The 15223-nt window shown below is 44.1% G+C and overlaps 1 protein-coding gene across 1 annotated transcript in view; it reads left to right on the forward strand.

Annotated features, from left to right (window-relative positions):
- LOC114593517 (uncharacterized) overlaps positions 1-6851 on the forward strand; it is a 43091-nt gene extending 36240 nt beyond the window's left edge. The window contains exons 14-18 of the mRNA XM_077925347.1: positions 873-960; positions 2320-2468; positions 3890-3984; positions 6309-6397; positions 6841-6851. Coding sequence (XP_077781473.1) covers positions 873-960; positions 2320-2468; positions 3890-3984; positions 6309-6397; positions 6841-6851 — 432 coding nt within the window. The remainder of the gene's footprint in view (positions 1-872; positions 961-2319; positions 2469-3889; positions 3985-6308; positions 6398-6840) is intronic.
- The last annotated feature ends 8372 nt before the right edge of the window (positions 6852-15223 follow it).

Here is a 15223-nt window from a genome sequence, read left to right on the forward strand (position 1 = left end):
CAGAAGGAAACATCAGTTTCTGTAAACATCAATGTACACACCAGGGCTTCACTAGAAGTGGGACAAGGCTACAATGCTCGCATCAGGTCAAATTTGACTTGGAGGGAAACACACCAAAGCACAAGAAATGGCAGCATACGTTTGGAATATGAATAACATTGTGCATCCATAGATTCAAAGCCCAGTGGTTGTGGTGCACTGGAACCCAAGTAAATGGTAATGTGTGCACATCCCAATGAGTAGCTGAGAGCACCTAACTCACCATCTTAACCAGGGTTTAAAAGCTGGCTAGGGATGTGGGTGGCGTTGTGGTCTAAACCACTGAGCCCCTTGGGCTTGCCAATCTGAAGGTCAGCAGTTTGAATCCATGCAACAGGGTAAGCTCCCATTGCTCTGTCCCAGTTTCTGCCCAACCTAGCAGTTCAAAAGCATGAGAGTGAAAGTAGATAAACAGGTACCGCTGCTGCGGGAAGGTAAACGGTGTTTCCATGTGCTCTGGTTTCCATCATGGAATTCCGTTGCACCAAAAGCAGTTAGTTATGCTGGCCGCATGACCCAGAAAGCTGTCTACGGACAAATGCCGGCTCCCTCAGCCTGAAAGTGAGATCAGCGCCGCAACCCCATATTCACCTTTGACAGGACTTAACTGTCCAGGGGTCCTTTACCTTTTTTTACCTTACTATCGTTAAGCATAGCTGGCATGAGTCAGGCAAAGGTAATGCTAAACAATGCTTAAGATCATCCAGGGACTGAGGTTGGGGATTGAATCTAGAACAGAACACGTGAAATTTTTAAGAAATCAGAGGTATATGATGTTCTCCATTTTTAGAGAATGTGTCCATTCACACATTTACTACTTTTTTTTCATTTAGAGATGGAATTCGGCTGCTGAAGCGAATGCAAAACGCTGGGCAAGCAACTGTAAATTTGCTCACAGCCCAAGTAACCAAAGAGTTGCCGGCAAGTACATCTGTCAGTAAGCACTGTGCAAAAAATTGAGGGTGATCTAAAATCTAACCCACATCTAATATACATTCACAATTGTTGCACTGACTCCACAATTGTCATTCTGAGCATAATATTAAAAATACCCGAGGAATCCCACGGAAAGAGGCACAATGGAGAGGAATGTTCCCATTCTCCCTAACATCTGAAGTCAGAATTCCACATGCCATTCTCACTAGCTAAGCTTTACCTCGACACACACTGTGTCCACCTGTGATACATATAACTTTTTAAGCACAGAGGACCAGTGCACTGCACCTTCCTGCTCCCTCAGGTGTTCTAAAGAAGGTGAAACCTGAAACATTTTGCTTTTGAACTTCAATATCTCTGCCTTGTTAATCACAGTAATGGGGGGGAGATGGAGATTGGAGATAGAGAGATAGAGAGAGAGAGAGAGAGAGAGAGAGAGAGAGAGAGAGAGAGAGAGAGAGAGATGAGAGAGAGAGAGAGAGAGAGAGAGAGAGAGAGAGAGATGATAGCGATGATGGAGATGGAGATGGAGATTGGAGACGAGACGGAGGCGGAGGCGGAGGCGGAGGCGGAGGCGGAGGCGGAGGCGGAGGCGGAGACAGAGATGATAGCGATGATGGAGATGGAGATGGAGATGGAGACTGGAGACTGGAGACTGGAGACTGGAGGCAGAGGCAGAGGCAGAGGCAGAGGCAGAGGCAGAGACAGAGACAGAGACAGAGACAGAGACAGAGATAGAGATCAATACAATAATTCAGTGGCAAGCAGTGAAATTTTTCACATGGAAAGTTAAGGTGAGAAGTGACAGCCTGCAAGGGCAATTGGGGTGATGTTGCATGTGTGACATTACAACGCCACAATGTCATACACGTGAGCATTGCGCCTCTATCCCTAAGCTGGGCAGAAGCTTCCTGGGCTTTGAGAAGGAGGCGCCAGGCCTCTGACAAGATGCCAGGTGGGCTTTGGAAAGGTGTCAGGAGGGCTCTTGAACCCTTATGGGGACTTGCCTTGTCCACTGACCACACACCACTGCAGTAATTCTAAAACCCCCAGAGAGTGAGTGCCTTTTAGAAAAGACATTTACAGGCAAACATACATGTGCTAACAACAAAACAGGTGTACCTTTTGCTTTAGAATAATTATTTTGCATTCAGATGTAAGTAGCTTTAACCAACTAGCTAACCAGACAGATTTGTGAGTGGGGGGACCAATTCTGCTTGGAATAAACAAGCTTTTCCCTGTTGCAGCATGTTCCTCTGAAGCATTGCATGACTCCTCTTGTTTACAGAATTTCCTAGGTCAGGAATCATGAGTTTTGCTAATGCTTCCCGTCTCCACTTCTAGATGGCATCTCATGTGGTGAAAATATATATGCATCATCTCACGCTACTTCATGGAATGACGTGATTCAAGCTTGGTACAACGAGGTGAAAGATTTCAAGTACGGTGTTGGAGAAGTCCGTCCAGGGGCCGTAATTGGCCATTACACTCAGGTAACTCAAAGACCGTTTTGTATCTTTGTCAAGCGCATGGTTCAGCTAGTCAATCCATGCCTGACAGCCCACTCACATCTTGGCTTGCGGCTGCCAGGGACCTCACAGAAGGAAGGAAGGAAACCGAGAAGGGGTGGGTTTTTCCCTCACGTTTCACCCAGTACTTTTTCCATATTTTTCACACAGAAGTTCAGATAATGGATTGTCCTTAGAATCATAGAATCATAGAATCATAGAATCATAGAGTTGGAATAGACCACAAGGGCCATCGAGTCCAACCCCCTGCCAAGCAGGAAACACCATCAGAGCACTCCTGACATATGGTTGTCAAGCCTCTGCTTAAAGACCTCCAAAGAAGGAGACTCCACCACACTCCTTGGCAGCAAATTCCACTGTCGAACAGCTCTTACTGTCAGGAAGTTCTTCCTAATGTTTAGGTGGAATCTTCTTTCTTGTAGTTTGGATCCATTGCTCCGTGTCCGCTTCTCTGGAGCAGCAGAAAACAGCCTTTCTCCCTCCTCTATGTGACATCCTTTTATATATTTGAACATGGCTATCATATCACCCCTTAACCTCCTCTTCTCCAGGCTAAACATGCCCAGCTCCCTTAGCCGTTCCTCATAAGGCATCGTTTCCAGGCCTTTGACCATTTTGGTTGCCCTCCTCTGGACACGTTCCAGTTTGTCAGTGTCCTTCTTGAACTGTGGTGCCCAGAACTGGACACAGTACTCCAGGTGAGGTCTGACCAGAGCAGAATACAGTGGCACTATTACTTCCCTTGATCTAGATGCTATACTCCTATTGATGAGGCCCAGAATTGCATTGGCTTTTTTAGCTGCTGCGTCACACTGTTGGCTCATGTCAAGTTTGTGGTCAACCAAGACTCCTAGATCCTTTTCACATGTACTGCTCTCAAGCCAGGTGTCCCCCATCTTGTATTTGTGCCTCTCATTTTTTTTGCCCAAGTGCAATACTTTACATTTCTCCCTGTTAAAATTCATCTTGTTTGTTTTGGCCCAGTTCTCTAATCTGTCAAGGTCGTTTTGAAGTGTGATCCTGTCCTCTGGGGTGTTAGCCACCCCTCCCAGTTTGGTGTCATCTGCAAATTTGATCAGGATGCCCTTGAGTCCATCATCCAAGTCGTTGATAAAGATGTTGAATAAGACCGGGCCCAAGACAGAACCTTATCTCTGCTGTGCCTTTCTTTCTGTTTTTTCTTCGGATGCCATTCTCATTCACAGCTTATTCAAACTTCCTTTCCCTGAGGGGAAAAATGAGGGTGCTTCAATTAGACACAACACAAAGTGATGATATTTTGGTTGTTGTTTTTTTAAAAAAAGCTGTTAAATGTATGTTTTCCTTGCTCTGCATGGAAACAGATTCCAATATCTTTTCTTGTGTGGATGTTCTTATACTTACAGGTGGTTTGGCACAAGTCTCACCTAATTGGTTGTTATGATGCCCATTGTCCTCAAAGCAGAATGAAGTACCTCTACGTTTGCCAGTACTGTCCTGCGTATGTATTATTTATTTATCTGTTTGCTTGTTTGTTTGTTTGTCATTTGTTACCCATAGTCTCCAAAGGATTTATGTTTCATATCAGTTTTCCTTTTATATATTACAAAAAAAAAAAACCTGAATAAAAGAACGCTCATAAGAGCCACAGGACGCTTGGGCAGCACACTAGTACTGTATTAACTCTGCATTTCAATGGCTGCCAACCAACCAGAAAACGAAAACAACAAAGTCCTTATTACCTTTGGGCTACTTGCTTAAAAAATAAGGAAGCAGCAGTGGATTTATTTTTTTATGACAAAGTCAAAACCCCTCAGAAAAGAATTTTCTGACATTTTATGGAAACCTCTACCTCCCCGCTCCCTTTGGATCCTCCTAAACACTTTCATTCTGGAATGTTCATTGCACTGAATATTCAGTGAAATGGACTCCCTAACTTCACCATCAGGGCGGATCCAGTCAGACCTTAACCATATCAACTTCCTTATGCCAGCTCTAAAATCCTGGGGAAATCCCGTGCCACCCCAGAGAATATTTGGCAGAAAACCTCCATTTGCCACCCACAACTAGTGTAGAGAATTCTGGGAGGCTTACTTCATTCAGCCCAATATTTCCTTGTTCATAGGAGCAGTCACAGTTATCCTCAGGAGAATAGGCAGGGAAGTCACAAAACTAGTGACTTCCCGTTCACCCAACATAGATGTTTGTAACCCAAATTACATACAATTGCATTTTAAGGTTCTGTCTTATATAATTTCATCCTCTTTAACATGTTTCTTAATATACTCGGCTGTTTTCTGACACTTCAAACCCCAATGTGGTCTTTGCATATGGCGAATAACTTTTTTAATACAGTGGTACCTCGGGTTAAGTATTTAATTCGTTCTGGAGGTCTGTTCTTAACCTAAAACTGTTCTTAACCTGAAGCAACACTTTAGCTAATGGGGCCTCCTGCTGCCGCTCTGCCGGAGCACGATTTCTGTTCTCATGCTGAAGCAAAGTTCTTAACCTGAGGTACTATTTCTGTCTGTAACCTGAAGCGTATGTAACCTGAAGCGTATGTAACCCGAGGTACCACTGTAGACTAGAAAGGGTTTCCAGTCTTCTTTAAGGATTTGAAATCTGTGTCTCTTATCAGTGCTGTCAGTTTTGCCATCTCTGCGTATTCCCAGATTTTCATCAACCATTCTTCTCTAGAGGGTGTTCCCTCCTCCTTCCATTTCTGTGCATTGAGAATCCTTGCCATTGTACTCACATACATAAATACCATTGAGGCTTCCTTTGGGATTTTTCTGTCTAGTATCCCCAGTAGGAAGGATTCTAGCCTCTTGGGAAAAGCCAATTTATTTATTTTTCTTAATTTCATTATATATCACATCCCAAAAGGCCTTCGCCTCCCTGCAGGTCCACCACATATGATAAAATGACCCCTCACAGTCATTACATTTCCAACACTTGTTTGATACATTTTTGTACATTTGAACTAGTTTCTTTGGGGTTAAATATGATCTGTATATCATCTTGTAATAATTTTCTTTTAAGCCATAAAATGCTGTAAATGTCATTCCTGTTTTCCAAAGCTCTTCCCAGGCAGCCGTATCTATATTATGTCCAACATCCTTAGCACAATTAGTCATTGTTATTTTAACCATTTCATCCTTTGTTTCCCAGCCTAGCAATGATTTGTACATGTTAGAAACTAATTTCTCATCATTGTTACATAAACCTGCTTTCAACTTTGCCCGGACTTTTTCAGTTGAAGAGTGAGTTGGCTTTTTCCTGCATCTGACTAGAACAATAAGCCAATATATTTGGGAGGCAGAAGGAGTTGCTGCCCCTCCTTCTCTCTGCATCCCACCCTGACAGCTGCATGGCAGAGGCAGGAGGGTTCAGTCCTGCTCAGCTTCACCGCATGACTGTCTTCCCTTGCTGGGAAGAGGTGCTCCTTCTCCCAGCTGCCCAGTCACTCTGGGAGGCTGACCCTGTTTGGCCTTGTCTCCACCCGACTCAGCCAAAGCCCCAATCCACCTGAATGAGCTCAATTCATTTTAGGCTTGGAGCCTCAGCAAAAACCAGCGTGCAGCACTATTACTCACATTCATTTCAAAAATGTATGCACTGCTTGTCAAAAAACATCCGAGCAGTTTGAACAATAAAATTAAGGGGAAATTAAGAACAATAATTTACAGCACACAAAAGGTTAATACAACAGTAGACTAAAGGAACTTTCTAAAAAATATGCATACATACTTTTCTAATTGAGAACAGAAAGCACAAATGTATCCCTGTTTGTTTACTTCTTATTTATCTTATTTATCATCCCAGAGGGAACATGATGGGATCACTTCAGACCCCATATAAGTCTGGATCACCTTGTGGGAACTGCCCTGGCTCATGCGACAATGGATTATGCAGTGAGTAGAAATAACTTCAAGTATTATCATAATGCCTTTTTGTACTTTAGAAAGGGCACTCAGTAAGAATGGGTCCAGTAAATTTGATGGGAGGTTATTCCTGAGTAGATGTGCACAAGATTATAGACCCCATAACCTTCTTTATTCTGTAGGTGGTTGCAGGATGTCTATGTAAATGTTCTCATGACCTGCACATCCACCCTTTAAAAAATGCCCAATTTATTCTGGGTTACAGCTAGGATTGCTAAACTAATTACTAATTCAGCTCCTACATTCATTAAAACAAACTGCTAAATAATGTTTTACGTGTTCTTCTTTTTCTTTTAAATCACTTTCAGTTTTGATCTTAAGCTCCACTATGTCAACTAAAAATGAAAAAGTCCCTGGAGTTTGAATCCTTGGAGGTGTTAACTCTGATGTGTTCTTGTCCTTTTCATTTTTAGCCAATCATTGAAAATATAGAGATAATAACATCACCTGTGAAGCTGTAGTGAAATCACAAGGATGCAATAAATAGGAAATTATGCAAGATTGTGTCGCTTCTTGCAAGTGCCTCCCCCCCCCCCGAAATAACATAGGAGGTCCCTCTTGGGGCGTTCATCATCTTCGTTGAACTCTGCATTCTCACTTAAATCATACAATCCTCCAGTTTCTTCTGACAGATCCCATCTAAATGAAATTTCTTAACATGTTTTTGAAACTGAAAACTCATTAAAAGTCTTGCATGCATGGATGTTTTCATTCTTTCTTTTTGCCTAATGGGGGGGGGGAGTTGGGGGTAGGGTCTAAAGAGTCACAGGAGAAATAAAAGGCACACAGATGCACACCTGCAAAGGATCCCAAGAGGGATGCAATGTATGGCTGAGTAAATGCGGATACAGGAAGCCTGGAATGGAAGGGGGACAAACGTAATGAAATGAAGTGTAACCAACCCACAGCTGCTCCACCTGGGCTCACACTGACATAACACAGGTTGGATCCTAGGCTCATCCTGCAGCTGAAGCAATTTTGCAATACATAGCAACCCAAAAACCTACGCAGCAACACATGTGCACGATGGTCCTGGTACCCCCAGTGCTTGGAATCAACTAGTGCATTTGAACAAAAATCTCTGAACGACCGCAGAAAGTTGTTAACATAATTGCTAGATGAACTATGGGTGAATTAAGTTAATTTGGGAGTGGGACAATTTCTCATTCATCTTTACGCTCAGTCCCTCCACCCAGTGCTCTGGACTCTCAGACTTTTAGCATTCCGCAGTTTTTAAAATAAAAGTATTAGTTGTTACATTACCAGGAATGGGAGGTGAGAAGCAAATGGTGTTCTAAGGTTTCTTCTGTTGCTAAGGTGACTTAAGTCCACACAACATAAGAAGAGTGTTCTGGATCAGGCCAATGGCCCATCTGTTTTCACAGTGGTGAATGAGATGCTGGCAGGGTTCAAGCCCAAAAGAACTCTTCTTGCAACCGGGATTCTGCATTGCTGCCTTCAGCTGTGGAGGAAGAGCTTAGCGACTGTGGCTAGTAGCCTTTGATAGCACTCTCCTCCCTGAATTTGTCTAACTTTCTTTTAAAGCCATCTAAGTTGGTGGCCACTATTTCCTCCTGTGGAAGTGAGTTCTATAACTGATGTGATCAGAAGGAAGGAAAGGGAAGCATTTCCTGTATCTTCCTTGGTGACAGTGAGATCTCTGACAGGGGGTGTTAGAAGCTCCTGATCAGCTCCAGCAAATCTTTTGTGAAACTCCTAGTAAAATGACGTGGAGATTAATGAGGAGCAGGGGAGAAAGGAGGAGAAACTAATATGACATGCAGCCATGATACAAACGGGTGGAAATGAATACTTAAATGAGGGAAGGGATGGAAAGGGTTAATAGAAGGAATTTAATAAAGTGCAATGGGGTGAGGAGTGAAAACACTTCTCAAGCCAAGAAGGGAGTAAAAAGGGCAATAAGTTAAGTGACCACATTATTTTTGTGTTTATACATACACACATACGTATATTGAACCTTCCCAGCAACTGGCTAACAGATGAGAATGCAAAGGCTCCAATGTGATGCTATAGCCCAGCGGAGCGGCACAAAAATAGGGGGAGGTGGTATTCAACGCAGTTTTACTCAAACCTATAGAGTTGAATGGACCTACCTTGGTCATGTTTATTAATTTCAGTGGGTCTGTTTGAGTGAAACCAGCTGAGTACCACCCAGGAGTTCCCACTTCCAATGTCTGGCGACAATCCCACAGGGAGAAGACTTGTCTTGAGGCAGGGCAGGGCTATAGCCAATCCAAGTGGGTGGAGGAATAACCAATGTCCTCCTTCAGGTAACTGGCTCAAGCAACCAGAGTAGCAGCAGTATCTGCAGCAGCCGAAACAACCAAGACACTTGTAGCAAACACAGTACTCGGGTCATAAGGCTACCAATGCATGGAATGCTGAGGTTAAGTTGTCACAGTCCAGGAATGGCCCAGGGAGCTCACTTGGGCCTCTAATGGATTAAGGAGAACCCCCAGGCAGCATATCTGCTCCTTCAGAAGAAGCACAAGCCCATCCAGTATAGGACGTTGACCTGTCTTCCAGATAGGGAGCCACTCTATAGGCCTCCATCTTTCTAGGATTCAAGGTCAATTTATAGATCCTTGTTCACCATTGCATCCAGGCACAGCTCCAAAAACTCATAGTGACCATATGGATGCTGAATAGCATTGAAGACAAGATCGGTGCTTGGAGCAACTAGCTCAGACCTCTTTACACACTGAGCTTCTCAGATAAACTGAGGTACAACAATAGGTTTGATTCCCCTCCTCCCAAGGTGAGGAGTGGCCTAGCTAAGCCTGGCAGGACAGCTTACTCTATGCCATTAACCCCTTCATGCATCAAGTGGACTTAAGCATGTTGGTTCTACAAGGCTGGTGATCCCACAAGCCCAGATGGGCAACCAAAACATGCATGGGGGCACACCCCACCTTGCTGGAACAGGATCGGGAGCAACCTATCCCAATGCATGCCATGGCAGTCCAGCCGAAGCCCACTGCCTAAGGCACAGCTTGGTCCCAATGTTTGGCTTTGCCACCTGGTGATCGCCTAGAATACCACACTAGGCCACATACCATGATATATCCCCACTGATCTGTCAAAAACAAAGGCTGAGACACTAAGGACTTCCTCCCCACCACTAACTTCAAATCACGAGCAAAAGTAAGGGGGGGAGAGTATGGACCAACACAGGGGATGCAAAACTTAAAAAAACCCTTCCTTAAGATATAGGGTGTCTGCCTTTGGGGGGGTGTAATTTTCCATCAGATGTCACAAAGCTGCTGCACTGATTGAGCTGGGGCCCTTTCCCAGGAATAGTGCTTGATGGTCCCAGCATCTTACCCTGGGAATCCCAGAAACCACCCTAGCAGAACCTTTCTCAGGGACAAGTCGTGAAGGGATGAGGACCACCACCCCCCATGCCAAGATGGAGCTTGGGAGGGAAAGCGCAACATCCGCACACTCTTTCTCCTGCTTCCACCCAACCACATGCTCTCCCCACCACCACCACCACCGCAACCCTTCGCTCTGCTGGCTCTTTCTCCAGTGCCACGGTGGCTGGGCCTCAGCCTTCTTGCAGCCTACTCAGCCTTGCCTCGGCCACCAGAAGTGAGACACCTACGTCCAGAAGTGTGCTTTTGGATGTGTTGCGCCCACTTCTGTGAATATGGACGCGGCAGATATCAGCCACAGTGGTGGAGGAGCCTATGATGGAGGCTGCTCCGGCCACCCTGGAAGAGGTGGCAGTGGCTAGGTCGCACAATCAGAGCATCACAGATTTCAAACAACCGCTGGGCAGGTTTCTGTGAATTTGTGATGTCCAGATTAATTTGGGGAAATTGAGTCGTATGAACCACCAGGGATTCGGCAGATACCACATTAACTGTACTCCCAGCAAAGCAAACAAGGTTGAACCCCCCTCCTACCCTGTGGGAACGTGAAGGAAGAGCAACCTGCCTAGCCAGAAGATGGCCATTATCAGTCCTGTCCCTACAGATCAGATAAGAGTGAGCCATAGGTCCACCTCCTTCTTAAAGGTAAAAAAAGGTAAAGGACCCCTGGACGGTTAAGTCCAGTCAAAGGCGACTATGTGGTTGTAGCACTCTAATAATAATAATAATAATAATAATAATAATAATAATAATTTTTATTTATATCCCGCCCTCCCCAGCCGAAGCCAGGCTCAGAGCGGCTAACAACAGTAAAACGATAAAACATTCTAAAATCATTTCATTATAAAATTAATTCCAATCAAATTAATGGAAACCATTGGGCTAGAAGTTCTGTGAGGATTGCCAAAGGAGGGAGTCAGGCTGTGCCTTGGCCAAAGGCCTGGTGGAACAGCTCTGTCTTGCAGGCCCTGCTGAAAGATGTCAAGTCCCGCAGGGCCCTAGTCTTTTGTGACAGAACATTCCACCAGATCAGGGCCACGGCCGAAAAAGCCCTGATCTTGCTTTCAGGCCTCGGGAACCGCTTTCTGGGTCATGTGGCCAGCATGACTAAACCACTTCTGGTGCAACGGAACACCATGACAGAAACCAGAGCGCACAGAAACGGCATTTACCTTCCCGCCACAGCAGTACCTATTTAGCTACTTGCACTCGTGTGCTTTTGAACTGCTGGGTTGGCAGGAGCTGGGACAGAGCAACAGGAGCTCACCCCGTCGTGGAGATTTGAACCGCCAATCTTCTGATCAGTAAGTCCAAGAGGCTCGGTGGTTTAGACCACAACGCCACCCACATCCCCACCTCCTCCTTATGCCATAGTAGGAAACATTCAAAGGCAGCCGTAATACAAAAAGCCTCTTCATATGCCAGCCATTCTCTGCCCACAAACTCAGAATAGGCTCTGTACACGATATTCCAATATCAGGTCCACATCATCTCCTTCTGCCCATACCCCCTTCCAAGAAAGGAGAATGGGTCCACAAAAACAGTGAAGTCTGTCTAGCAACCACAAAAGACTGGCTGGGCCCCCAATGTGGAAATCTCCATGTGGTTAGGGACCCCAGACAGGTCAATCCCATTTCTGAAAAGGGGAAACTTCTCCTGAACCAGAGGCTGGACTAGCATCTCAAGCCCTGGCAGGTGTCAACAGAGTTGGAGATTCCATGCTAAGCCCGCTCCCCTGAATCCAAGGGCCATAGACAGTAGGCTTCGCCTTCTTCAAGGGCCACCTTCTCAGCCTCAGCATTCTCCAGCCTGCCAAAGCAAGCCTGAATTAGCTGACCATCGAGGCCTTTCTTCAACTGAAGACAAGGTGGACATTGAAAGTGGTGCTTGGCTGTGGCTTTAGGGGCCTTGACTTTGCCCTTCCAGCCTGCTCTGACCGCCTGTGAGTCACAATAGATACCAGGAAGCCAGAGAGGTGCAAAGTGCCCTCCCAAAAACCCTGTAAACAGTGCTGACAAGAGTAACCTTACTCTAAATCCAGTGTGGACCTGCCAATATGACCCCAGGACCATTTGTTCCCAGAGGGAGTGAGAGGCTTAGAATCATTCTTTAACACATTACCAGTGTGGTGTAGTGGTTAGGAGCGGTAGACTTGTAATCTGGTGAACCGGGTTCGCGTCCCTGCTCCTCTACATGAAGCTGCTGGGTGACCTTGGGCCAGTCACACTTCTCTGAAGTCTCTCAGCCTCACAGAGTGTTTGTTGTGGGGGAGGAAGGGAAGGAGATTGTTAGCTGCTTTGAGACTCCCGAGGGTAGTGATAAAGCGGAATATCAAATCCAAATTCCTCTTCTTCTCTTCTACTTTCCACCCAAACTGAGTTGCCAGTGTGGTGGGCAAGCTAGAAAATATTCATCCAAGCTGAAATCCCACTAAGAAAAGAAGAGATCTTGGTTTAACTTTCCAAATACAGCTGTTCTAAAATCTTTCAGGTAAGACATGTATTGAAGGCTGGACCACTCACAAGACTGGGATACATATGGATATCTGCTATAAGATGCATTTAAATAATCAATTCATGGTGGAAAAAGTGCTTGTGTAAATCACCTTAAGTAACCCTGAATTCGAGATGCTAGAACATTGGGAAGAGCCCTTCTTAGAAATATATTTATGGGAACAACTTAATTTGCACTGAAAAGTTCATTGCTAATATCTGTCATAGCCAAAGGTAACACAATGCACCACTATGTGGACTCAATTCACAGACAATGGGCTGATTCATAGACTCACCCATCCAGGGATATAATATGCATACAAGGCCACAATTGTACTTCACCTGTGCAATAACCTCCATTTCCCCACTCACTTGTCAGTGGCCAGGTTATTCTTCTGAAGGAGGGAAGGATGAAGGTCTATGGGCAATGAGACCACCAAGCAGAGCCATGTCTCCATCACACTGACAAAGTATTTGAGCCTGCTCCCATTTCCCACACCAATGCATCTTGTGTAAGAAAACCAGAATGAGAGGCCAAACCTTAAGATAATATGCGAGATATGAAAACGTATTACAACATATTATTGGCTCAGTGCTTTAAAAAAAATATTCCAGCACAAAGAAAGTCATGGCATCCCTTATTCTAGAAGAACATTTGAATAGGAACATTCAGTTTTGAACATTATGACTTGTCACAATCTAGAAAGGACATGTAACACAGTATAAGTCACTGTATTTTGCTTTTCCTGATACATCCTCATGCTCCCATGAATCCCTACTCTGCTTCAGCAGATTCCAGAAGCACATGCAGCAGAACATATGTGCAGCAATTATGTCAGGATGCTAAGTGGACAGAAGCAATCACTGAATGCTGGAATGCCACTCAGTATGCCATCATCAGCATCACCTCTGGAAAGATCAGCTGTGTGGCATCACTGCATAAAGCAGTGTTTCCCAACCTTGGGCCTCCAGCTGTTTTTGGACTACAACTCCCATCATCCCTAGCTAGCAAGACCAGTGGTCAGGGATGATGGGAATTGTAGTTCAAAAACAGCTGGAGGCCCAAGGTTGGGAAACACTGGCATAAAGAGATACGAGCTGCCAAGGATCAGCAAATGAGGGACACCAGAACATTTCCTATCACTTCAGCAGTGCATAAACAGTTTAAGTAGTCAATAGCAGGCAGAGCCCAACTATTATCAGGAGGAGGACTTAACCCTTCCCTTGTGACAGTCCTGATCCAGACTGGGCGACTGACACCTGCTTCCATTGGCTCAAATGGGAGCTTTACTTCCAATATAATTAGCAGGCACCAGGGACCAATGATGCCATTAATGAAACAACCAAACCAGCTAGTTTAACCTGTGGTGTCAGCTGTGTTCTACTACAGACCAGGAAATATCAGACAGACATAGGAGAAACTGCTCTGGAGAGTCCCAGGACTGCAACCTATGCAGACAATTGTGACTGAGAAGCAAGATCCGCTATGCTCAATGTGGCTTACTCCCAAATTGGTGCTTAGCACTGAAACCGTACATTCATGCCTGGAAATAGGCAATAAAACTAATTTCTGCATGTCGTAGGAGTGCTGGGGAATAGAGACAATTATTATTTCAGAAGAAAACCATGTCAAAAGGTAATGTAAAGAATTGCACATTTTTCTAGACACACAGGTAATAATGATTATTCAATGAAGAATGGTCTATGCTACAATTAAATCCTAAACTGAAGGCCCATATTGTTAGATCAGCACTTCTGAAGCCCACCCCATACAACTGTGTAAACTTTTACACACCCATTATCTATGGTTAATTAAGTATTCTATGTATTTGTTTAAATCTACGTTCGGTTCTTGCTCCTATTTATTTAATAATTATTCATTTAGATTCATACTGTTATGCTATTTATTTAGATGTTTTGCTTATGCTGGTCTATGACCATAATAAAGTACTTAAAAGCATAATCATCATCATCATCATCATAGTGATTAGTATCCACACTGAACTTTCAGGTACTGAAAAAAATACATGAAATGACATTTGCCCACCATCATGATGCTCCTGTGATCTAATCACATTTTATCCTCCTCTTCCTCCTTCAAGTACAAAGAATGTCTTCAAATCATATTGTGGGTGAAGGGGAGATTCAATTGGCAGTTCTGTATTAATCCTGTGGCAAATGTTTTAGCATATTTTGACAGAAAACCATTAATATTTGATGCGTTAATTGTTGTCTCATTTCCTCTTGGGGAAAAATGTGTGATTCCAGGCTGTTAGCAACCTTTACAGATAGCAGCAGAATTTTATGGTTAATCTGCATCCCTGAAAAGAACAGTTCATATTTAGTTATTTACAGTGCTTTTCCGGTGGGGTGGGCATGCAGGGGTATGCATACCCCTAAACATTTTGTGAATTTAAGCCTGGTTTCTTTGAAGGGCAGTATTTCGATATAAGTAGGAAAATGAGAGTATCCCTAAACATTTTTTAAGGAAAAAAGCATTAGTTATTTATAGAGTTTTCTTAGCTTTTCAAGAAAATTTGTCTGTTATAGGAAGCACACAATTTTGTATCAAAAGAAATGGTAGCCATTATTATGCAATGCTACCTAAAAGCATTTATCCATGAATGTTAACACATCCAACATTTACTGTAAAATCCTCACATCTTCTAAATGAAAAGTAAAGGAAGGCACATCAGTGATCTGATTTAACTACACACCTATGCAAATGAAATGGGGTGTTGATACATTGGGTTTTCTAAACAGCTTGTGGTCACATACCGCAATCTGTGCCATCTGTAATGACTCAGTGCCTTCAACCATTCATGATGGTTTGCAGTTGGTTTAGAGTCTTAGGCTGCAGCTGCAAATACATTCTGCTTTGGGGGGAAATGGGACTTGCTTCTAAGTAA

The sequence above is a fragment of the Podarcis muralis genome, chromosome 3 (genome assembly GCF_964188315.1).
Source record: "Podarcis muralis chromosome 3, rPodMur119.hap1.1, whole genome shotgun sequence".
NCBI classification, from domain to species: Eukaryota; Metazoa; Chordata; class Lepidosauria; order Squamata; family Lacertidae; genus Podarcis; species Podarcis muralis.